Genomic DNA, 25,662 nt, shown 5'->3' with positions numbered 1-25,662 from the left:
CCGTCTCAGCCTCCTGAGTAGCTGGGATTACAGGCATGCGCCACCACGCCTGGCTAATTTTGTATTTTTAGTAGAGACAGGGTTTCTCCATGTTGCTCAGGCTGGTCTTGAACTCCCGACCTCAGGTGATCTGCCTGACTTGGCCTCCCAAAGTTCTGGGATTACAGACGTGAGCCATCGTGCCCAGTCTGAGAGTTCTAAGTTCTTAGAAGGTGGTTGTGTTTACCTACTAAAATTTCATTGGTAGCAATAATCATCTAATGGAAATTCAGAGAAGTGATTTTAAAGATTTGAATTCCAAAACCCTATACAAACATTTTATTTTACCACCAATGAATTTATCTGCAACACCTGAGTTGTGGGCGGAAAGCCACCCAGGTGCCGAGGCAAGAGACCGAGGGCACGAGCTGTTCCAGTATAATAAAATATATAAAATAAGAATAGTTATTCTAGATCTAGATCATAGATATGATTATATATGAATATCATTAATCATTAGTTTGTAGCAATTACCCTTTATTCCAATATTATAATAATCCTCGCTCTACAATCATAACCTAGGAAAAACCAGGCCATACAGAGATAGGAGCTGAAGGGGCACGGTGAGAAGTGACTAGAAGACAAGAGTGCGAGCCTTCTGTCACACCCAGACAGGGCCACTAGAGGGCTCCTTGGTCTAGCGGTAACGCCGGCGTCTGGGAAGGCACCTGTTACTTAGCGGACCTTGGTCCAGCGGTAGCGTCAGTGCCTAGAAAAGGCACTCGTTACTTAGCGGACCAGGAAAGGGAGTCTCTCTTTCCCCGGGGGAGTTAGAGAGGACTCTGCTCCACCGTCTCTTGTGGAAGGCCTGACATCAGTCAGGCCCGCCCGCAGTTATCCGGAGGCCTAACCGGCTCCCTGTGATGCTGTGCTTCAGCGGTCACGCTCCTGTTTCACTTTCATGTTCCACTCTGTACACCTGGCTCCGCCCTCTAGATAGCAGTAGCAGAATTAGTAAAAGTACTAAAAGTCTCTGAAATGCAGCAATAATGGCATAAGCTGTCTCCTCTCTCTCTCCACTGGGCTGCCAAACAGGGAGGGGCCCCCTGTCCGGTGGAAACATGACTCATGTGACCTTATCAATCATTAGAGATGACTCACACTCCTTACCCTGCCCTTTTGCCTTGTATCCAATAAATATCAGCACAGCCAGGCATTCGGGGCCACTACTGGTCTCCGCATCTTGGTGGTAGTGGTCCCCCGGGCCCAGTTGTCTTTTCTTCTATTTCTTTGTCTTGTGTCTTTATTTCTACGATCTCTCGTCTCCGCACAAGGGGAGAAAGACCCACAGACCCTGTAGGGCTGGCCCCTACACTGAATGTCTGTTTATTTATATGCATAATAATCAACTCACATGTTCCAACTGAACAAACCAAATATTTCTATCCAATTTTCAATAAAAATATAAAAATCTACATATTTCATGTGTTTATGTTTATGTCTCTCACAGCCTGCAACAAATTTAATTTAGCTATCCTCTGAACTACAAGCTTCACTTTGTTATAACGAACACTTTTCTTTTACTTAAGTATCGTTATTCCAGAGTTAATATAGTATGCATTCAAATTACTTCTTATTTAGTATTATTTTACCTAGTACCATTATATATTTAATTTTTTCTCATGAAGCCAGGCACAGTGGTTTGTGCCTGTAGTCCCAGCTACTCGGGAGGCTGAAGTGAGAGGATCCCTTGAGCCCAGGAGTTTAAGGTCGCAGTGAGCTATGATGGCACGGCTGCATTCCAGTCTGGGCGACAAAGCAATACCTCATTTCAAGAAACAAAATGGAATCTTTTCCTTATAAGAATCTTAAAGAAGGTGTACATTATCTTGGCTAACTTTCTATAGAATTAAGTAGAAGTTATTGAGACTTGGTCTACAGTCCTTTTTTTCATGAGTCAAAAAGCATCTCTCACTTTAGTTACACCTGTATTAGGAGAGTTATGATCAATTACAGCAGTTGTAGTTTCTGAGAACTTGGATAAATACAAACCTGAATTACACAGAATTTATGTAAATCCAGATATTCAAAAATGAGAAATAATGTAATATATGACCAAAGTAATATCAAGACAACATACAATTAAATCACTCAACAATTACTGGGAATATGTATCAAGGCAAGAATTGTAAAATTCTACCTGGTACTTCTGAAATGAACAAGGCAATGAGAAATAACAGTTTATCTTGTCTATTACTGAGTATCAATGAAAGCAATAAGGTGAACGGAAAAGTCCATGAAAATTCCGTTTTCAGAATAACGAGGAGACAGATAGAATTCACAGATCCACATGTTTCTCACCGGCTGACAAAACTGTGTTAAGTCAGGGTGGAGCACGGTGGAGGAACGGGGAGGAAGTGCAGAGTGAGAAAACATAAAGAAGTCAGGAAGTGCCAGAAGAGTAATTTCCTGTGAGTAAAGCCTCATACTCGGTGATTTATCTATAGAGTTTGAATACAAGAGCTCTGAGGTCTGGGCAGTTGGAGTGGAGGCTGAGCAGCAGATAAATGTGGTAGAGGCGGTGTGGTTGGGAGATCCTTGAAAACAGAGAGATGCCCTAGTGTGACAGAGTACAGAAATACTACAAAAACTCACTTGTAGAAAGAACATTCTGCATATAATCAGGCATGGAACGGTCCCATGCATTCCATAATAATTAAGAAAAAGATATTGGCAGAGCATTGCTTAAAGGCACTGCAAGAAAATAGGTGAGAAGACCAGGAAGTTTTATTTATTTATTTTATTATTTGTTTTTGAGATGAAGAACAATCAAAGGAAAATGATGGACGGAAATTAACAATCATTCTTGGGCAGGGGGAAAAAAACTCCACCCACAATTCCTAAGTAAAAAGGGTTACACACATTCTCGGCATAATAAGTCTCTCTCAGGCCAAATGTGTTCATGTGAACACTATGAAGGCATTCCAGCTGAGGTCAGGAAAATACCAAGTATGACCTTCCCTATTTAAGTTAAAATATTGGAAGCTTATTCCAAAATATTGGAATAAATTTGAAATACAGTGATTGAATGGAAGGACATTAAATTATAACTCATTAGACATGTTATTTTACTCTGTAGACAAACACAACAAATCACCTGAAATAAGCTACAAAAGATAAACCAGTAAGTTAGAGAAATAATCTTTTTGTTTTGAGATGGAGTCTCCCTCTGTTGCTTAGGCCAGAGTGCAGTGGTGCAGTCTTGGCTCACTGCAACCTCTGCTTCCTGAGTTCTAGTGAGTCTCCTCCTCAGCCTCCCAAGTAGCTGGGATTACAGGCATGCGCCACCATGCCTGGCTAATTTTTTTTGTATTTTTAGTAGAGATGGGGTTTCACCATGTTGGACATGCTGGTCTTGAACTCCTGACCTCAGGTGATCTGCCTGCCTCAGGTTCCCAAGTGCTGGGATTATAGGCTTGAGCCATTGCGCCTGGCCAGAAGAATCCTAATGTACAAAAATGAATAGGTTTTTAATACAACAGACTATCCCAATTCCATGAAAGAAGAAAATACACCCATTAAAACAGAAACTATGGTGCCTAGAATTAAACTGCACAAAAAACTACATGACCCATATAATTTTTTTATGTTGAAATAATTTTAAACATGCAAAACTAGCAAAGATTCATATAAATCCTCAACCAGCCTATCCTGATGTTAGCTATATATATAATTGTATTATATGTATAATAGTTGTTATATATAAAACTGTATATATACATTTATTGTATTATATATAATCATATATATACATTTATTGTATTATATATAATATACAACTGTATATGTAATTGTAATATAATAATTATATACATACTAGTATATGTAATACAATTATCCAACCAGGAAATTGATGTCAGCATATCTTACCATTACCTAATGTGCAGACCTTATTTGAATTTTGTCAATATTTCTCTTAACGTCCTCTTTCTTCTCCAAGATCGAATCGAGGATCTCACATTGCACTCAGTTGTTATGTCCTGAGATTCCTCCAGGCTGTGACCGTTTCTTATTCTTCCCTTGTCTTTTGTGATTGTGACACTTTTGCTGAGCATGGCCAATTATTTTACAGAATGTTTATCAATTTGGATTTCTTTGATGTTTTCTCACGATTAGGCTGAGGTCACGCACGTTTGTCTTCTGTGTTCAGTCAACATGCCCCATCCTTTTTGAAATATTTCTTCATGTTCTGGCGTCACAGTTTGTTCCAATGTTATCTTATATATTCCTGCCCCAGCCCTCGAAGTAACCATTTCTCCACAGATCCTTCAAAATAGTATTTAGAAACCAAGGCCGGGCACAGTGGCTCACGCCTGTAATCCCAGCACTTTGGGAGGCCGAGGCGGGCTGATCTCGAGGTCAAGAGATGGAGACCATCCTGACCAACATGGTGAAACTCCGTCTTTACTAAAAATACAAAAAATTAGCCGAGCGTGGTGGCATGCGCCTGTAATTCCAGCTACTCGGGAGGCTGAGGCAAGAGAATCGCTTGAACCTGGGAGGCAGAGGTTGCAGTGAGCCGACATTGCTCCATTACACTCCAGCCTGGGTGACAGACGGAGACTTCATCTCAAAAAAAAAAAAAGTAATATTGATTAAAAATCAAATTGCATGAGAATGCATAGCAGGATACCAAGCAAATACAACTTTTAAATATTACAGAAAATGATATTTAAAATACAAACCAAATACATAAATCATGCAGGCGGATTAAGACGTTTCTGGATAGTGGTAACAGCTGAGAGTGGCTGGATGAATTCCAGAGAAATTTCATATATTGCTTCAATTTTATTTAAAATATACTATTACCTATGTCTTAGATATTTTATTTTAAATAATGAACAAGGATATTATAAACTCTGCAGAAGTAAGTGTAATCGTGTTTTTTTCCTGCCCACATTAAAGATGGCCCAGATGCTTGCACTGACCCCATTGACTGCCCACAGCCATCATGGCGACCGGAAGTCCTGAGAGCTTACTTCCCTCAGTTCTCAGAAAGCCCGCCTCCTCTGCGAGCGTTATTTCAAAAGAAGTTGAGAACCAGAGAAACCGACCTAAGGGTATTCTCCCATTTGGCCCGTCCTCCCCTAAAGTCACCACCTGCTGCTTTTCTGGAGCGCTTACCAGGTGAGTTTCAGGAGCCCTAGTGTACAGGAAGGAGAAACGGAGGCTTGTTGGTAGGACACCGCCAGGCTGCTCTGTGTTCTGTTCCTCTTGGTCAGCAAGGAAGGAGTACGACAAAGTGAGAAGTTCATATGAGCGTGTCAGAAGGGGAAATAGGGCCCCTCCGTTGTTAAAAACAAAACCCTCTGGAAGCTCGGCATCCTGTCATAACTTAAATTTATGACTTCAGTGACTTGGCTTGGACAGTCTTAATAATCTCTCTCATACTCAATTTGTTTTAATTTCTGTAATAATTTTTATACCAATGTTTATGTTGTTAATACTAATAATTTTACACTGTAACTGTATAACTTTAATTATTAAAAGTGTTAACCTAACTAACAAACATATGAAAGCTTCCTAAGGGAAACAATTTTTTTTTTCTTTTTGAGATGGAGTCTCGCTCTGTGGCTAGGCTGGAGTACAGTGGCATGATCTTGGCTCACTGCAACCTCTGCCTCCCAGGTTCAAGCGATTCTCGTGCCTCAGTCTCCCAAGTAGCTGGGGCTACAGGCGTGCGCCACCACACCCAGCTAATTTTTTATTTTTTAGTAGAGACGGGGTTTCACCATGTTGGCCAGGATGGTCTCCGTCTCTTGACCTCGAGATCAGCCCGCCTCGGCCTCCCAAAGTGTTGGGATTACAGGCGTGAGCCACTGCGCCCAGCCGGAAACAATGTTTATTTGGGAATAGAGCATTGCAATTGGGAATAGACATGCCGTATTAAACTATGTGTATATTCAGGGAGATAAAGGAAGACAGAAATGGGGAGGATTGCATATTGTTTTAACAGAATTTTCCTTGGCTACAAAGATCAGTAACAAGGGTGACATTAGTCCTAGGTTGGACCAGCAGTTGCTGGGCAGCATTCCTTGCAGAAATATATATATTTTTAAGGTTGTGAAGACCTTTATGCAGGGTTGTGGGTTTTGTAGAGTCTTTTTCATCTTCAGGCATGCAAGGATAAGAGCCCTCTCTTCATGGCCTTCCTGGCTCTATTTGTCAGGGTTATCTTAACATAAGTGACTCCATATTGTTCTGACAACTTTCAGATTTCCCCTTGTGATCAAGAAGTTTCTCTGAAAGCATTCTCCTGCCTCAGCCTCCCGAGTAGCTGGGACTACAGGTGCCCACCACCACACCCAGCTAATTGTTTTTGTGTTTTTAGTAGAGACGGGGTTTCACTATGTTGGCCAGGCTGGTCTCGAACCCCTGACTTGTGATCTGCCCACCTCGGCCTCCCAAAGTGCTGGGATTACAGGGATGAGCCACCGCACCAGGCCTGCATTTCTTTTTTCAAAGAATTACTGTGGCATTTTTTCCAATGTCATTGTGTTCTGTGGTTCTTATCTAGTCTTCACATTTATTTACATAATGAACTTTCAGTGATGGATTTCTACAGAATTTTTGTCACTAAGTGGTTGCCTAGAAGTATATATCCTAAGATTGAACATATTGAAATATGAGCTAACTTTTCTCATTCAATTATTGATTACTTAGTTTATTTATTATTTGGGGGATGGGATCTTGCAATGCTGCCCAGACTGGGCTCAAACTCCTACCTCAGCCTCCCAAGTAGGTGGGATTACAGGCATGTACTACTTCACCTGGCTCAATTATTTATTATTTATAATTCATTATACATATATTCAGATAACTTAATCTGTGCATTAAACTCTTCCACTTTGTTGATAGTCATTTCTGTGTTTGCTATGTGGCTACATACGTATGCTATGTGTTTCCTCTATGCTTGAGATAGGATGATGGGGATTCTTCGATGGCTGTGTGAGTTGTTATTCTAGGGCACTTAAGTCAAGAATATGAATTGCTTTGGTCAATTTTTTATATCTTTACTGATACTCTGTTATTCTGTTAATTGCTGAAAGACTATTGATCAGATTTCCCACAAGAGTGGAGGATTATTCTATATCTGTTTATCATTCTACCCATGTATACTATATACATATTGAAAGTGTGAATATGTATACACAAAATTAAAATTGTTATTCTTATTGAAGTGATCTACCTTATACTTAGTAATGCTGTTTAGGTAAAATATATTTTGTCTAATATTATTGGAGGTGCACCTGCTCCCCATTGATTACATTTTTACACAGATAGTCATCTTGCATTCTTTTATTGGAATCTTAATATAACTTCTTTGGGTTTATCCCCTGTAAGATGGAGGGAAATGTTCTTGAAGCCTAATTTGTCTGACATTCATATTGTTGCTCCAGATTCTTTTTAATAACCATGTATATGGTATATCACTGCCACTGTCATATGAGGGGTGGGGAAGTGGCCCCACTTGGAAACATTTTTGCAGATGAGTATTTAAAATGATAAATGTTGGCCAGGCACAGTGGCTCACACCTGTAATTACAGCACTTTGGGAGGCTGAGGCAGGCGGATCACGTGAGGCCAGGAGTTCGAGACCAGCCTGGCCAAATTGGTGAAACCCCGTCTCTACAAAAATACAAAAATTAGCCAGGCATGGTGATGCATACCTGTAATCCCAGTCACTGCAGCTCCCTGCACCTGTACTCTCACACCACATTCTCTTAACCAGTCCTATTCTTTTTAGCTCCTGTCATGTGTACATATACGTTTTCCTGTACCACAAACATTCTGTATAATCTCTTGTGCTATTATGTTTTATCTGTTTAGATCATGGATGTATGTCCAACCCATTAAATAGTACCAAGAATAAGGAACATGTGCAAAATATATTTGTGGAATGAATACAAGAAGTGCCATAGAGCAGTGCAGTTTAACAGAAATATAATCCAAGCCCCAAATGTATATTAAATTTTCTAGCAACTGCATTTAAAAAAGCAAAAACAAGCAGATACAGTTAGTTTAAAAATACCTATGTAGTTGTATATGTATACACATATGTGTGTGTGTGTGTGTGTGTGTGTGTATATATATATATATATATATATATATATATATATACTGATAAGGCCAGTGCGGTGGCTCACACCTACAATCCTAGCACTTTTGGAGGCTGACACAGGCGGTTCACTTGAGGTCAGGAGTTCTAGACCAGCCTGGCCAACGTGGGGAAACTCTGTCTCTACTAAAAAATACAAAAAAATTAGCCAGGCATGGTGGTGCACACCTATAATCCTAGCTACTCGGAAGGCTGAAGTGGGAGGATTGCTTGAATCCAGGAGGTGGGGGTCGCAGTGAGCTGAGATCACACCACTGCATACTCCAGCCTGGGTGACAGAGCAAGACTCTGTCTCAAAAAAAAAAAATTATATATATTATATATATTCTTACATATGTTTTACTTACATATTTGTGTATATGTATTTTATTTAAATATGCATATATATGTAAACATAACAAAACATATACATACGTTTTACCCAAAATGTCATAATTTAAACTTGTCAGCAATGTGAAAATTATTAAGATAATATTTATATACTGTTATTTATATTGACTTCAAAACCTGAATGCTTTTTAAATTTATGATACACCTCAATTCAAACTAGCCCTAATTCAATTGCTCAATAACTGCATGACTTTTTCTCCACAAAAGTCATCATGGAGACTTCCCAGCTGCAGAAGAAAGTATGGGGTTTGAGATCAGCCATTGAATGCTCCCTGAGAGCTGATCATTCTTGTCTTAGAGAAGAAGAGGTAAATTAGGAAATAATTTTATTATTTTTCATTAGCACAAAAGGGCAGATGGTTGGGTAGCATGATGAAATAATTCTAGTGATCATCTCTAGTCTTGGTTTTTTCTCAGATTTATAAAAGAAATAAAGGGTGATGAAGTTGTTTGAGCAATAAAAGCACACAAAGCAGCCAAGCAGCAGGAGGATGGTATGGGTGGCTCTGTGTTCAGGATATGGCTGGGAAGAGAGGCTGGGGCTGTGCAGACGCTGGGCTCTCCGCCGGTGTCTGCAGAGGAGACTGGCCATGTTGATGCTGGTCCAGACCATGAGGAACACAAACAGGACATGGCGAATCACCATGACATTTATAAATGATCCTTGGGGGAGTTTTGTCTGTTTAGATCACGGATGTATGCCAAATCCATTAAATAGTACCAAGAATAAGGAACATGTGCAAAATATATTTGTGGAATGAATAAAATAAGTCCCATAGAGCAGTGCAATTTAACAGAAATATAATCCAAGCCCCAAATGTATATTAAATTATTGTATGTATGGCCTAGTTTGACAATAGTCTTGCGAATATCCAGGACCAGAAATGGTGAAATTGGTATTGGCCTCTACGGTTTCAGTGATGTGAACATAGATTAGCATGTTGGTGATCCAGAGGAAAATGAAAGAGGGAACAAACCTCAAGGCTGATACGCGGATCACACAATAGTTTACCAAACTGCCCAATATCATAACCAGAGACATTCACACTACAAACCAGGAGAAAAAGTTGGTGTTTTCACACTGTATAACTTTCTGCAAGATGCTGAAACAAGACTCTATATCATAATGAGACTTTCATCTCACTTAATTCGACCTTTTCTACTTAGCAGAATAATGGTGTAACTTAAATTTTATGATCAATTCCTTCTGCTTATAACTTAACAGAACCCAACCTACAAAATTCTTTAGTATCCATTGGTTAAGCAAGAAATTGTCTGTGATGTTGCTAATACGACATGCTATACCTGAATAAATTCCTCTGAGAAAAGTTGAGGCTCCTATACACAAAATAAGAAAGCAGGCCACGTGGTTACCCCAGGTCTCACCTAACTCCCTGCTGTCTCGAATAACTGTTTGAGTTCTTCAATTAGTTGTCTTTAAACCTAGGTTTATGGCTCAAAACCATATGCAAACTGAAAATCTCATATTGCTCTTAATTTGTATTTCCCCTTACTTTGTATTTCTCCTTTTTAAACTTTGTATGTGTTACTCGTTAAATTTTTTCAGAGGTGCAGCTCCTAACAAAATAATACTGAATCAGCACTTTAAAGGGATAGCAAAAGACTGTAGAACAGACAAAATTGAACTTACTAATGGACTCCAGGGAGACTTAGCCTGAGAGCCACATCCTTCAAATCTCTTTTGTTGCTCAAATGTGCTTTTGACATCGATTCCTAGTCACCAGTCACTCCCCACAACATGGGATGAGACCAGCAAACTGGGAGAGGTCCATGCTGGCATCAGGGGACATCAAATCTTAATTACAGAATGATTGATCAATAATGCTTTTAGAGAAAGTTCTTGATCACAAGGAGAAATCTGAAAGTTGTCAGAACAAAATGGAGCCACTAATGTTAAGATGACCCTGACAAATAAAGCCAGGAAAGCCATGAAGAGGGGGGTCTTATCCTTGCATGCCTGGAAATGAAAAAGACTCTACAAAACCCACAACCTTGCATAAAGGTCATTGCAACCTTAAACAAAAAATATTTCTGCAAGGAATGCTGCAGCAACTGCCTGTCCAACCTCAGACTAATGTCACCTTTGTGCCTGATCCTGTGGCCAAGGAAAATCCTGTCAAAACAATATGCAATCCTCCCCATTTCTGTCTTCCTTTATCTTCCTGAATATATACATAGTTTAATATGGCATATCTATTCCCAATTGCAATGCTCTATTCCCAAATAAACACTGTTTCCTTTAGGAAGCTTTCATATGTTTGTTATTTAGGTTAACACTTGTAATAATTAAAGGATTACAGTTACAATGTAAAATTATTAGTATTAACAACACAAACATTGGTATAAAAATTATTATTACAGAAATTAAAACAACTTGAGTATGGAGAGATTATTAAGACTGTCCCAGCCAAGTCATTGAAGTCATAAATTTAAGCAATGACTAACAGGATGCAAAGCTTCCTGAGGGTTTTGTTTTGTTTTCAACAAGCGGAGGGCCCCATTTCCCTTTCCGACAGCCTCATAGGAATTTCTCCCTTTCTTCCCAAGTGACCAAGAGGAACAGAACACAGAGCAGCCTGGCAGTGTCCAAGCAACAAGCCTCCGCTCCTCCTTTCTGCACCCTGGGGCTCCTGCAACTCACCTGGTAAGCGCTGCAGAAACGCAGCAGGTGGTGACTTTAGGGGAGGACAGGCCAAATGGGAGAATCCCCTTAAGCTTCGGTTTCTCTAGTTCTCAACTTCTTTTGAAATAATGTTCACAGAGAAGGAGGGCTTTCTGAGATTCGAGGGAAACAAGCTCTCAGGACTTCCGGTCGCCATGATGGCTGTGGGCGGTAAACACGCTTAGTGCAAGCATCTGGGCCATCTTCAATGTGAGTAGGAAAAAACACGACTACACTTACTTCTGCAGAGTTTATAATATCCTTGCCCGTTATTTACAATAAAATATCTAAAACATAGGTAATAATATATTTTAAATAAAATCGAAGCAATATATGAAATTTCTCTGAAATTCATCCAGCCACTCTCGGCTGTTGCCACTATCCAGAAACGTCTTAATCCCCCTGCATGATGTATGTATTTGGTTTGTATTTTAAATATTATTTTCTGTAATATTTAAAACTTGTATTTGCTTGGTATCGTGCTGTGCAGTCTCATGCAATTTGATTTTTAATCAATATTACTTTTTTTTTTTTTTTGAGACGGAGTCTCGTTCTGTCATCCAGGCTGGAGTCCAGTGGTGTGATCTCGGCTCACTGCAACCTCCACCTCTCGGGTTCAAGCGATTCTTCTGCCTCAGCCTCCCGAGTAGCTGGGGTGACAGGCGCCCGCCACCACGCACGACTAATTTTTGTATTTTTAGTAGAGACGGAGTTTCACTATGTTGGCAGTCTGGCTTCGAACTCCTGATCTCAGGTGATCCACCCGCCTCGGCCTCCCAAAGTGTTGGGATTACAGGCGTGAGCCACCGTGCCCGGCCCAATAGTACATTTTAAATATTTATCCATGTTTACATGTGGTTTTAATAATTTATGTTAACTGTGCTACAGTATTAATGCAATGATGATGTTATAATCAATGTATCCATTCTTTGATGATGGACATTCAGTTTGTTACCCTGTTTTCTGATAGCAAACCATAATACAGTGGACTTTTTATGTGCATTTTCTTGTCCACACATAATTTCAAGGGTAGGTGTGTCTTGAAGTCTAGATACAGCCAGTTTATTCTCCAAAGCGGCTGTGTTTTCAGTCATCTCCACTACTGGTTTACGAGTTTCCATTGCTACACATTCATATTCACACTTGATTTTGTCAGCTTTTCTTATTTCCATCAGTATTGTGGGTGAGAATGATATCTGATAGTGGTTGTCATGCACATACATTCCCCTGATTACTAGTGAATTTTAACATCTTTTCAGGACATTTGTGTTTTATCCTTTTGATTCCTTATTTATATCATTAATTCATTTCTCTGTTGTTTGTTTCTTCAATATGTCAAGGAATAATGAATTTTATTCCAATTTTTGGAAGTTTAGGAATTTTTTTTAAATGACAGGGCTTTGCTGTGTGGCACAGACTGGTCTTAGCCATTTGGACCCAAGTGATCCTCCCACCTCGGCCTCTGGGTGGCTGGGGCTACAGGCAATACGTGCAGGCAAGGCTATAACTTCATGCGTGACTGGGATTTTTATTGCATGTTTTTTAAAATTTCCAATGTCACATAAGATACTATACAAGAATTTTAGTATTTGAACTTTAAAGAATGTAATTTTGCATTTTTTTCTTGTGAAGATGAATACAGATTTTCGTGGGAGTAAAAAAGACAATTTAAGGTGAAGAGTATTTGGTTTTCATGAAATAATTTGATTTCTAAAATAAAAGTAAACCGTCAATGCAATATGAAAATGTTTTCAGTTGAAATAGTCATACTAAAATTTGATGAGTGGTAACTGAATTTTAATTGAAATTTCAATTGAGAATACATATGATACAATGTGTATCACAAATGGTAAAAATCATGTGTATTTTAACGTTAAAATTTAAAATTTAGTGTAATTTTAATTTTGCTTGTGTGACATCAAAACAAATGGAAGCATTGTGTGTGTGTGTATATATATATACAATAACATAGTGTCATGAAAGTATAATATATATATATAAAATTTTCCGTGTGAAAATTTTAGGTGGAGGTTTTTAAACCATTTGTTTACTTTATAAAGGGTAATAAATTCACATAGTCTGCTCCCCAAACACAGTTGAATATGTACTGTGGTGTTACTGTATATATATATATCTAGAGTTTCTTTATGCATATACAAATTTTTACTCTTTACTTGAAGAGTAGAAAGTTTACACACTGTTGTTTACTATGCCTTTCTTCATTAACAACAGATCTTAGTGATAATTCAGTATCAGTTTTTAGTGATCTTTGACATTCTTTTAAAATTGCATATTATTTCATCTTCGGATGTATCATGATGTCTTTATTCATTCCCCTATTGAAAAACATTTCAGTTGTTTCAAATTTTAGTTTATTTTATTTTACTTTTAATTTTTGAGATGGAGTCTTGCTGTGTCACCCAGGCTGGAGTGCAGTGGCACCATTTTGGCTCACTGCAACCTATGACTTCTTGGTTCAAGCGATTCTCCTGCCTCACCCTCCCGAGTAGCTGAAATTACAGGCCCATGCCACCACACCCAGGTAATTTTTGTATTTTTCATAGAGACGGGGTTTCACCTTGTTGGCCAGGCTGGTCTCAAACTCCTGACCTCAAGTGATCTACCTGGCTTGGCCTCTCAAGGTGTGGTGATTACAGGCTTGAGCCATAGCGCCTGGCCTCAATTGTATTTATAAAGAGTGCCACAGTGAGTAAACATGTGAACATGAGTTCATACATAGGTAAGTATATTTGTATAGGAGTATATCAATTCCTCAAAATTGATTTACCGTTCCAAATGTGATGTCCTTTATGCGTTCAATAGATGTCCATAAAGTTGCCATCCATATAATGAATAGCAGGTGACACTCCCATCAGCAATATCAGAATGTCAGATTTCCCACAGCCTTGTCAGTAGATGAGTTTTCAGACTTTCGCATGATTTCCAAATTCATGGAGAAAAAATATTCAAGAGTAGCTTTAATCTTCATTCAGCATGGTGTTTTTTCATTCAGCACATGCTTGGGAACCATTTATTTTTCCATTTCTGTGAATTTCATGTTCATATCCTTTGTCCACCTATTTCTAGAGCAATGTTTTTTTTTATTATTGATTTTCTATTTCATGTATCGGAATAGCTCTTTTACTCTTCTCTGCTCTATTTGTCTGTTTGTCAGTCTATCTATCGAGAAGTAAATACAGGCATGTGTAGGCACAGTTCAGTATACATGCATGGATTCCCCAGGTCTTTCCACTGAGAGAGATTAGGACAAAGATATCTTAGTAGCTGTAAACACACATAGTTTCCAGATCTTGGTTTCTAAATACTGTTTTTGAATACAAGGGAGCCAAGGATCTGTGGAGAAGTGGTTACTTCCAGGGCTGGGGCAGGAATATACAGGATAACATTGGAACAAATTGTGACTCCAGAACATGAAGAAATATTCCAAAAAGGACGGGGCATGTTGACTGAACACAGAAGACAAACATGCATGACCTCAGCCTAATCGTGAGAAAACATCAAAGAAATCCAAATTGATAAACATTCTGTAAAATAGTTGACCATGCTCCGCAAAAATGTCACAATCACAAAAGACAAGGGAAGAATAAGAAACGGTCACAGCCTGGAGGAATCTAAGGAGAGATAACAAGTAAGTGCAATGTGAGATCCTCGATTAGATCTTGGAGAACAAAGAGGACATTCAGACAAATGTTGATAAAATTCAAATAAGGTCTGCACATAAAGTAATGGTACGATATGCTAACATCAATTTCCTGGTTGGATAATTGTATTATATATACTATTATATATGTAATTATTATATTACAATTACATATACAATTGTATATTATATATAATAAATGTAGATATGCAATTATTTATATATAACAATAAATGTATATATAATACAATATACAATACAATAAATTATATATAGTTATTTTATATATAACAATTATTTTATATATAATACAATTATATATAGCTAACATTCAGATAAGCTGGTTGAGGATTTATGTGAATCTTTGCTATTTTTCAATGTTTAAAATTATTTCAAAATAAAAGCATTATATGGGTCATGTAGTTTTTTTGTATAGTTTAATTCTAGGCACCATAGTTCCTATTTTAATGAGTGTATTTTCTTCTTTCATGGAATTGGGATAGTCTGTTATATTAAGAAGCTATTCACTTTTGTATACTAAGATTCTTCTGGCCGGTGCGGTGGCTGACATCTGTAATCCCAGCACTTTGGGAGGCTGAGGTGGGCGGATCACCTGAGGTCAGAAGTTTGAGACCAGCCTATCCAACATGGTGAAACCCCATCTCTACTAAAAATACAAAAAAAAATTAGCCAGGCATGGTGGCGCATGTCTGTAATCGCAGCTACTTGGGAGGCTAAGGCAGGAGAATCACTTGAACCCAGGAAGCAGAGGTTGCAGTGAGCCGAGATTGTGCCACTTCTCTACAGCCTGAGCGACAGAGGGAGGCCCCGTCTCAAAGAAAAAAAAAGATTCTTTCTCTAACTTACTGGTTTATCTTACTTTTGTAGCTTATTTCAGGTGATTCGTTATGTTTCTCTATAGAGGAAAATAACGTGTAGTGAGTTATAGTTTAATCTCCTTCCTTTCAATCACTGTATTTGGAATTTGTCCAATATTTTGGAATAAGCTTCCGATATTTTAACTTAAATAGGGAAGGTCTTGGTATTTTCCTGACTTCAGCTGGAATGATTTCATAGTGTCCACATGAAGCACAAGGTAATCCTTTGGCCTGAGAGAGACATATTATGCCAAGAATGTGTGTAATCCTTTTTACTTAGGAATTGTGGGTGGAGTTTTTTTCCCCCCAAGAGTGATTGTTAACTTGGGTGCATCATTTTCCTTTGATTGTTCTTTATCTAAAACAAAACAAAACAAAAAACAACAACTTCCTGGTCTTCTCACCTATTTTCTTGTAGTGCCTTTAAGCAATGCTCTGGTAATATCTTTTTCTTAATTATTATGGAATGCATGGGACCGTTCCATGCCTGATTATATGCAGAATGTTCTTTCTACACGTGTGTTTTTGTAGTATTTCTGTACTCTGTCACACTAGGGCATTTCTCTGTTTTCAAGGATCTCCCAACCACATACCACATTTATCTCCTGCTCAGCCTCCACTCTACCTGCCCAGACCTCACAGCTCTTGTATTCAAACTCTATCGATAAATCACTGAGTATGAGGCTTTACTCACAGGAAATTACCCCTCTGGCACTTCCTGACTTCTTTATGTTTTCTCACTCTGCACTTCCTCCCTGTCCCTCCGCCATGCTTCACCCTGACTTAATACAGTTTTGTCAGCTGGTGAGAAACATTTGGATCTGTGAATTAAATCTGTCTCCTCATTATTCTGAAAATGGAGTTTTCATGGACTTTTCCATTCACCTTATTGCTTTCATTGATACTCAGTAATAGACAAGATAAACTGTTATTTCTCATTGCCTTGTTCATTTCAGAAGTACCAGGTAGAATTTTACAATTCTTGCCTTGATACATATTCCCAGTAATTGTTGAGTGATTTAATTGTATGTTGTCTTGATATTACTTTGGTCATATATTACATTGTTTCTCATTTTTGAATATCTGGATTTACATAAATTCTGTGTAATTCAGGTTTGTATTTATCCAAGTTCTCAGAAACTACAACTGCTGTAATTGATCATAACTCTCCTAATACAGGTGTAACTAAAGTGAGAGATGCTTTTTGACTCATGAAAAAAAGAAGACTGTAGACCAAGTCTCAATAACTTCTAGTTAATCCTATAGAAAGTTAGCCAAGATAATGTACACCTTCTTTAAGATTCTTATAAGGAAAAAATTCCATTTCGTTTCTTGAAATGAGGTATTGCTTTGTCGCCCAGACTGGAATGCAGCGGTGCCATCATAGCTCACTGTGACCTTAAACTCCTGGGATCAAGGGATCCTCTCACTTCAGCCTCCCGAGTAGCTGGGACTACAGGCACAAACCACTGTGCCTGGCTTCATGAGAAAAAATTAAATATATAATGGTACTAGGTAAAATAATACTAAATAAGAAGTAATTTGAATGCATACTATATTAACTCTGGAATAACGATACTTAAGTAAAAGAAAAGTGTTCGTTATAACAAAGGAAAAGCTTGTAGTTCAGAGGATAGCTAAATTAAATTTTTCACAGGCTGTGAGAAGCATAATAATTAAACATGAATAAATTAAATATGCAGATTTTAATATTTTTGTTGAAAATTGGATAGAAATATTTGTTGAGTTGGAACCTATGAGTGATTATTATGCATATAAATAGACATTCAGTTATTGCAGATAAATTCATTGGTGGTAAAATAAAACATTTATATAGAGTTTTGGAATTCAAATCTTTAGATTTTTTCTCTGGACCAGGGGCAATGGCTCACGTCTGTAATCCCAGCACTTTGGCAGGCTGAGGCGGGAGGATCACCAGGTCAGGAGATCGAGACCATCCTGGCTAACACGGTGAAACCCCGTCTCTACTAAAAATACAAAAAAATTAGCCAGGCGTGATGGCTCACGCATGTAGTCCCAGCTACTCAGGAGGCTGAGGCAGGAAAATCGCTTGAACCTGGGAGGTGGAGCAGGCTGGTGACTAATTACAAATTAGTGATTTGTATTTCACTAATTATCTTTTCTGTTATCCAGAGTCTCTGAAATGCTATTAATAATATGTATTTTTACTATTATATAAAAGTTAATCTTCAAAAATCACAATAACTTATCACTTTACATGTACTAGAATGGCCATTTTTAAAAGGCCCATAATAACAATTATAGGTGAGGATATGGAGAAGCTGGCCTCCTCCTACACTGCTGGTGGGAATGGAGATTGGCGCTTTGGTATATGTGCTGCCGAAGCGAGCACGGAAATTGGCGCTTTGGAAAACAGTCTGGCGGTTCCTTGAAGGGTAAACATAGAGTTACCATATGACCCAGCAACTCCACTCCTAAGTATGTACCCAAGAGAAGGAAATAATCTGTCCACATGGAAATTCGTACCTGAATATTCACAGTATCATTTTTCATAACAGCCCCAAAGTGGAACTCACCCAAATGTCTATCGTCTGCTGAATGGACAGAGAATACGTGGTGTCTCCATACGGTGGAATATTATTCAGCCATGAAAGCAAAGGAGGTGCTGTTATGCAGTATAATATGGATGGACCTTGAAAACATACGGGAAGTGAAAGGATCCATCACAAAGGACAATATATTGTTTGATGCCTGTCTTAGTCACTTTGGGCTTCTTTAACAAAAGTATCATAGACTATGTGGCTTAAACAACAGAATTTATTTCTCACAGTTCTGGAGTCTGGGAAGTCCACGATCAGGGCACTGGTACATTCAGTGCCTGGAGAGGACCTGCTTCCTTGTTCATAGACGGCTGACTTCTTGCTGCGCCCTCCCACGGTAGAAAGCAGGAGCGAGGTCTCTGGGGTCTCTTTTGTAAGGGCGTTGAGACCATTCATGAGGATTCCACCCTCATGACCTCATCACCTCCTGAAGGTCCCATCTCCTCCTATCATCATATTTGGTGTTAGGATTTCAACACATGAACTTGAGAGTGGACACATACATTCAGTCCATAACAACTCCTATTAAATCAAATGTCCAGAATGAGTCAACCTATGGAGGCAGAAGGTGGATGCGTGGGTGCCTGTGGCTGGGTGTGCGTGCCTGTGGGGAATGGGGAGTGCCGCTTAATGAGTTTCTTTTTGAGGTGATGACGCTGTCCTAAAACGGAGTGTGGTGGTGGTTGTACAACTTCATTACTATATATACAACATTGAATTGTAGATTTATGTGGGTGAATTGTGTGGTTTGTGAACTATATATCCATAAAGCCATTATTTTAAAAATCTAATCTTTAAAAAATGTCATAGCAGAGCCAGTGAAGGTAATGGATTAGACAATGGTTCCTAAACCCAAGTATTTTAAAGATATCAAGGTGACAATTTAGGCAAGAAAAACGATTAGAGTTGTACGAGAGAAGAATGGAAGGCAAGGAAAATAATCACACTTTTGCCTCTGTCAGGTTGGAATCTTTGGAAGTTGCTATTCTGCATGACTTAACTTGCAGACCCAGGGCTACATCAAAAATAAAAGAATTTGAAAAATCCAGCAGGGCACGGTGGCTCACGCCTGCAATCCGGCACTTTGGGAGGCCGAGACGGGCCGATCACCTGAGGTTGGGAGTTTGAGACCAGCCTGACCAACATGGAGAAACCCTGACTCTATTAAAAATAGAAAAATTAGCCGGGTATGGTGGTGCATGCCTGTAATCCCAGCTACTCAGGAGGCTGAGGCAGGAGAATCGCTTGAACCTGGGAGGTGGAGGTTGCTGTGAGTCAAGATCTCACCATTGCACTCCAGCCTGGGTGACAGAGCTAGACTTCATCTAAAAAGAAAGGAAGTTTCTAGTTTCTGTTTTACAACTCTCCTGTTTCGGCCTCTGTCCCAAGTACCTACCACTACTAGGAGCAATTCCACTGATGCATCTCTTGTGAATGAGCAATAAGCGCTTTTGTCAACCTTTGAGAGACACAGAAGCTAAGATTTATCTGATGGTTCTTCCCAAGTACCTAAATACAACCTCCTTTTATTTTTTCAGGGTAAAAAAGATACAGTAAAGACATAAATACCACATTTGACAAATGGAAAAAAAGGAGTGTCCAGAAAAGAGTAGCAGCAGTGAGGAAGAGCTGCCGAGACAGTGAGTGACTTTGCGCTCTGTGAGGGCTCCTGATGGCTGATTCTTCTGCGTTTCATTATAGTTCATGAGATACAGAGGACCATGGGTGTTTTCTGGAAGAAAGGTTCTGCTCACATTTTATTCATTCACCCATCTCTGCATGAATGAAGGGAAAACTCCCATGGGCACCCAGGTGTACTTTTTTTTTTTTTTTTTGACACAGAGTCTTGTTTTGTTGCCCAGGCCAGAGTGTGCTGGTACCATCTCAGCTCACTGCAACCTCCGCCTCCTGGGTTCAAGCGATTCTCCTGCCTCAGCCTCCCGAGTAGGTGGGATTACAGGCATGCACCACCACGCCTGGCTAATTTTTGTATTTTTAGTAGAGACGGGGTTTCACCATGTTGGCCAGGCTGGTCTGGACCTCCTGACCTCAGGTGATCCACCCACCTCGGCCTCCCAAAGTGCTGGGATTACAGGAGTGAGCCACTGCGCCTGGCCCAGGTGTACTTTTTTAGACCTTCTCTCTCCTTCCTTGATTCTGACCATGGCAACTTCATACCTGAGCAAAAGCGAGTCTAGGGCTGTTCTTCCAGCTCTTTCCTTGATGCATGGGCCTATGGCCTTGACCATGCTCTTGACAATCCCATAGCACGGCGCCCAGATCAGAGCAGAACCAAGCAGCCCGACTCACTAAGCCCTCCTGCTGTGTGTTTCAGTGGCTCCTCATCAGCACCAGGCTTATGTCTCATTTGTAGAAAATGAATGCGCTGTTTTACATTGTCTTGGAACTCAAAACAAATTAATCTGACCAAATATTTCATGTATGCAATTCAGACACTGCTGCAGAATGAATGTTTGTGTTCTTCCAATATTAATATGTTGAAATCCTAACTTCCAATGTGATGTTATTAGGAGATGGGGCCTTTGAGAGGTGTCAGGTGATAAAGGTAGAGCCCTCATGAATGGAATTAGTTCCCTCATGAAGGAACCCTGGAGAGCTCCTTTCTCTTTCCCCATGCTTGGACAGAACAAGAAGTCTGCCCTCTATGAATCAGGAGCAGACACTGATCTACCAGCACCTTGATCCTGGGCTTTCCAGCATCCAGAGCTGTGACAAATACATTTATATTGTTGACAAGCTTCTCAGTCCATAGGTTTTAAAAATAGCAACCTTGGCCAGGCATGGTGGCTCACGCCTGTAATCCCAGCACTTTGGGAGGCGGAGGCGGGCAGATCACCTGATGTCAGGAGTTCGAGACCAGCCTGGCCAACATGGTGAAACCCCATCTCTACTACAGATATAAAAATTAGCTGGGCATGGTGGCGGGCACTTGTAATCCCAGCTACTCGGGAGGGTGAGGCACGAGAATCGCTTGAACCTGGGAGGTGGAGGTTGTAGTGAGCCAAGATTGCTCCATTGCACTCCAGCCTGAGCGACAACAGTGAAACTCTGTCTCAGAAAAAAAAAAAAAAAAAGTCTGAAATGACTGAGACAGATGATCTGGCATGCATAAAAGACCACGGACTAGGATGAATCGTTTGCTTTGGGAACCCAGTGTTTCCAACTCTTGCGCTAAGTAATTTTAGCCTTCTATGATTAATCACCACAAGGATTTGTGACGAGAGTACTGTATCCTTATTTTACAAATTAGAAAGCTGATGCTCAGAGAGGTTAAGCAACAACTTTGACAGGTCTGTCACTGCTGAGTGAAAGGCAGTGAATGCAGATTACTCTAGTGTCCATCATCCCTGACACGCTCACACTAACTAAAGGGATCCTACCTTCAAATAAGCTCAGTCCATTCAGTGTTGTGCAAACAACTTCATCTGGTTAACGTTCCCTCCTGTTTAGGACCAACGAAGGATAGAAGAGTGGGGCCCTTCTTATGCTCCTATAGTTTACAAAAACACAGTATCCTTTCAGAAGCCAGTAGCGAGCATCGCCAAGTGTGACAGACTGTGATGAACATCAGGGATTGAGAATCAAAGGAGGCATGCCTCCTGAGATAAGATCATTGTCTACTAAGTGGTAACAGCGATGCAGTTAGTTCAATAAAAATGTGGAGGAATGGCATTTTATTCTAGCATGGGCATCGAAGAAGGTGTCTCTAAGAATGGGCATCTCTAAGGCATCTCTGAGGATGGCACCTCTAAGGATAGTATCTCTAAGGATGGCATCTCTATGGATGGGCATGTCTAAGGATGGCTATCTCTAAGGATCGGGCTATTTTTGCTACATCACAGTGAGGAGATTGTCCCACCATCGAGCTCCTCTGACATGCTCACGTTCCAATTCCATTTGTGTTTTCCCAGGCACAGTGGATCCAGTAGGAACACAGATGCATCCAAACTCATTAGACTACAAGGACCACGGAAACTGTTGGTTGACAATAGCATACGGGAACTGCAATACACAAAAACTGGAATTTTTCTTCAGGCTGAGGCCTGTGTGACAAATGATACGTAAGGGACATCTATTTGTTGGGAAAAAATTAAAGATTTGGAATTTTGCTCCACTGGTTTATGTACATTCATAAGAAGCAAAGACATGTAGGTTATTTGCATAAAAATTAGTATATATGTTACTTTTCTTCTTTGTTATCTTAAGTTTTTATTTCAAAAGAGTTTGTATCTCATGAGAAGTAGGGAAGAAAGGTCTGAGCCCAGTGGCTCACACCTGTAATCTCAGCACACTGGGAGGCGAGGGCAGGTGGATCGCCTGAGGTCAAAAGTTTGAGACCAGCCTGGCCTACATGGTGAAACCCCATCTCTACTAAAAATACAAAAATTAGCTGGGCATAGTGGCCCACACCTGTAATCCCAGCTACTCAGGAGGCTGAGGCAGGAGAATTGCTCAAACCTGGGAGGTGGAGGTTGCAGTGAGCCGAGATCGTGCAACTGCACTCTAGCCTGGGAGACAGAGTGAGGCTTCGTCTCAAAAAAAATAATAACAATATTAATGATAAAGTAGTTGGGAGAAAAGGGCAGAGTTCCCATGTAGCCTTCACCAAGTTTCCCCTCACGATAATACTTTTTTTCTTTTTTTTTTGAGACGAAGTCTTGCTCTGTTGCCCAGGCTGGAGTGCAGTGGCGCGATCTTGGCTCACTACAACCTCTGCTTCTGGGGTTCAAGCGATTCTTTTGCCTCAGCCTCCCAAGTAGCTGGAATTACAGGTGCCCACCACCACACCTGGCTAATTTTTGTATTTTTAGTAGATACGGGGTTTCACCATGTTGGCCAGGCAGGTCTCAAACTCCTGACCTCAAGTGATCCTCCTGCCTCAGCCTCCCAAAGTGCTGGGATTACAGGCGTGAGTCGCGCACCCAGCCGATAATACTTCCTGTAACAATAGCGATATGATTTGGATGTTTGTCCCTTCCAAATCTCATGCTGAAATGTGATTCCCAGTGTTGGAGGTGGGGCCTGGAGGGAGGTGAATGGATCAAGGGGGCATATCCCTCATGAATGGTTCAGCACCATTCCCTTGGTGATAAGTGGCTTCTTACTCTGAGTTCATGCAAGATCTGGTTCTTTAAAAGTGTGTGGCACCTCCCCCCTCACTCTCTTGCTCCTGCTGACATCATATGAGAGGCCTGTTCCACTTCACCTTCCACCATGAGTTAAACGTCCCTGAGGCCTCCCAGAAACCAAGCAGAAGCTGGTCCCATGATGTACATCCTGCAGCACCATGAGCCAATTAAACCTCTTTTCTTTGTAAATTGCCTGGTCTCAGATAGTCCTCTATAGCAACGCAAGAATGATCCAATACAGGCCAGGCGCGGTGTCTCACTCCTGTAATCCCAGCACTTTGGGAGGCTGAGGGGGGCGGACCACCTGATGTCGGGAGTTTGAAACCAGCCTGACCAACATGGAGGAACCCCCATCTCTACTAAAAATACAGAATTAGCCGGGCTTGGTGGCGCATGCCTGTAATCCCAGCTACTCAGGAGGCTTGAGGTAGGATAATTGCTTGAACTCGGGAGGCAAAGGTTGCAGTGGGCCAAGATCACGCCATTGCACTCTAGCCTGGGCAACAAGAGCAAAACTCCATCAAAAAAACAAAAAACAAAAAAACCAGAATGACCCAATACAAACAGTCATTGCTAATACCAGGAAACTGGTGTTGATACAGTGCTGTTAACTCAGGTATAGATTTTATTTCAGGGTGATATTTCACAGGCTGAAAAGCACTGCTAATGAGGGCAGGAATTCCTCAGTCTTGCTTGGTCCATGCACCCCTTTAACATGGGATATTTTAAAAGCAGTGCTGCACGCCGGGGACCATGGATGGTAGAGCTTAAAGAACTACTTTGTTTAATAAAACCTATCCCAGACTGGGTGCGGTGCCTCACAGGTGTAATCCCAGGACTTTGGGAGGCCAAGGCGGGTGGTTCACTTGAGGTCAGGAGTTGGAGACCAGCCTGGCCAACATGATGAAACCCTGTCTCTACCAAAAATATAAAAAATTAACCGGGTGTGCTGGTGCATGCCTGTAATCCCAGCTATTGGGGACACTGAGGCAGGAGAATAGCTTGAACCCGGGAGGCAGAGGTTGCAGTGAGCCAAGATCATGCCACTGCACTCCAGCCTGGGCAACAGAGCCAGACTCTGTCTCAATTTAAAAAATAAAAATAAAAATAGAAATGAAACCAATGGCAGATACCCCAAGGCAGGACCCTCTGGTCAACTGGACTACAGCAGAGCTTCTAAAGTCAATGCTGTCCAATAGAGTTCTCACCCAGGATGGAAATGTTCCCTGTCTGTGGTGTCCAGTGTGAAAGCCACTGGCCTCACATGGCTTTTTCTTTTTTTAACATACATACTTTAATTAGAATTGCTGAAAAAATATTCAGGATTTTTGCTCTTGTTGTTGATGTTTTTAACAGGCTTAATTTTCCAGCTGAAACCCGATTTTACATTGCAAGCAAATGTTCTTTTTTTTTTTTTTTTAAGACAAAAGTTGTCTTTAGTAATAATTCCTCAGTTATTTTCTTTCTTTTTTTTTTTTGCTTTCCTTTTTTATCAATGATTTTTTTCTACAGTTTGGTTTTGAACTTACTTCAAAATCTCTCAACAATTGCTTTCACAGATATTCAGCTGATGGAAGTGTTCACTGTTGTAACCTTTTGTGGAGAGTGATTTGGGAATATCTATCAAACAGTAATGCTCAGGCTGGGTGCGATGGCTCATGACTGTAATCCCAGTGCTTTGGGATGCGAAGGTGGAAGGATTTCTTGGGGCCGGGAATTCAAGACCAGCCTGAGACCTCATCTCTATTCCCTGGAGTCCTCTTCAAAGCAGATTTTGTTGCCAGACGTCCTATGCCTATGTCCATTACCCAGAAAAATTCTTTTAGTTTCACATGGCTGGGGAGGCCTCACCATCATGGCAGAAGTCAAAGGAGGAGCAAAGGCATGTCTTACATGGTGGCAGGCAAGAGCCACGTCTGGCTTTTGAGCACTTGAAATGTGGCTACTTCAAAGGAGGAACTGATTTTCACATTTAACAATTTAAAACTAAAATGTAAATAGGCAGGTGTGGCTAGTGGCTGTCATATTGGCCATTGAATATCTTGGCATAAAGGACACTCCATCACTCCTAACCTCAATCTTGATTCCTGCCAGCCATAGGAGGACAGCACCAAGCCTTCAAAAATGAAGAAGAAGAGAAAAGGATCTAGCATAGGACTC

General features: G+C 40.4%; 1 protein-coding gene and 1 long non-coding RNA gene across 22 annotated transcripts in view; one reads left to right on the top strand and one right to left on the bottom strand.

Moving 5' to 3' along the window:
* Nucleotides 1-2,765: 2,765 nt before the first annotated feature.
* LOC130541005 (uncharacterized) lies at nucleotides 2,766-5,935 on the bottom strand. The gene is made up of 2 exons (XR_008955051.2): nucleotides 5,164-5,935; nucleotides 2,766-4,608 (listed from the first exon to the last, which is right to left on the bottom strand). It is a non-coding gene; the product is annotated as an uncharacterized LOC130541005 (long non-coding RNA).
* Nucleotides 5,020-25,662, top strand: part of CARD8 (caspase recruitment domain family member 8) — a 52,018-nt gene continuing 31,375 nt past the window's right edge. For 7 of the 21 annotated variants that reach the window (XR_008622070.2, XR_010110908.1, XR_010110907.1 and 4 more), the window contains exons 1-5: nucleotides 5,020-5,166; nucleotides 11,117-11,213; nucleotides 11,331-11,441; nucleotides 19,891-19,992; nucleotides 22,285-22,434. Coding sequence is in view for 14 of the 21 variants with exons in the window: in XM_063600468.1 (XP_063456538.1) it covers nucleotides 19,934-19,992; nucleotides 22,285-22,434 (209 nt within the window). In the remaining 7 variants the exon portion in view is untranslated. Of the gene's footprint in view, nucleotides 5,167-11,116; nucleotides 11,214-11,330; nucleotides 11,442-11,771; nucleotides 14,881-19,890; nucleotides 19,993-22,284; nucleotides 22,483-25,662 lie in introns of those variants that run through there. The other 14 variants (XR_010110909.1, XM_055103503.2, XM_055103502.2 and 11 more) reach the window with 6 other exon arrangements.

The sequence above is a fragment of the Pan paniscus genome, chromosome 20, assembly GCF_029289425.2.
Source record: "Pan paniscus chromosome 20, NHGRI_mPanPan1-v2.0_pri, whole genome shotgun sequence".
In the NCBI taxonomy this organism is placed as follows: domain Eukaryota; kingdom Metazoa; phylum Chordata; class Mammalia; order Primates; family Hominidae; genus Pan; species Pan paniscus.
The sequence above is the reverse complement of the archived record's forward strand: the minus strand, read 5'-3'. Positions and strand labels throughout refer to the sequence as shown.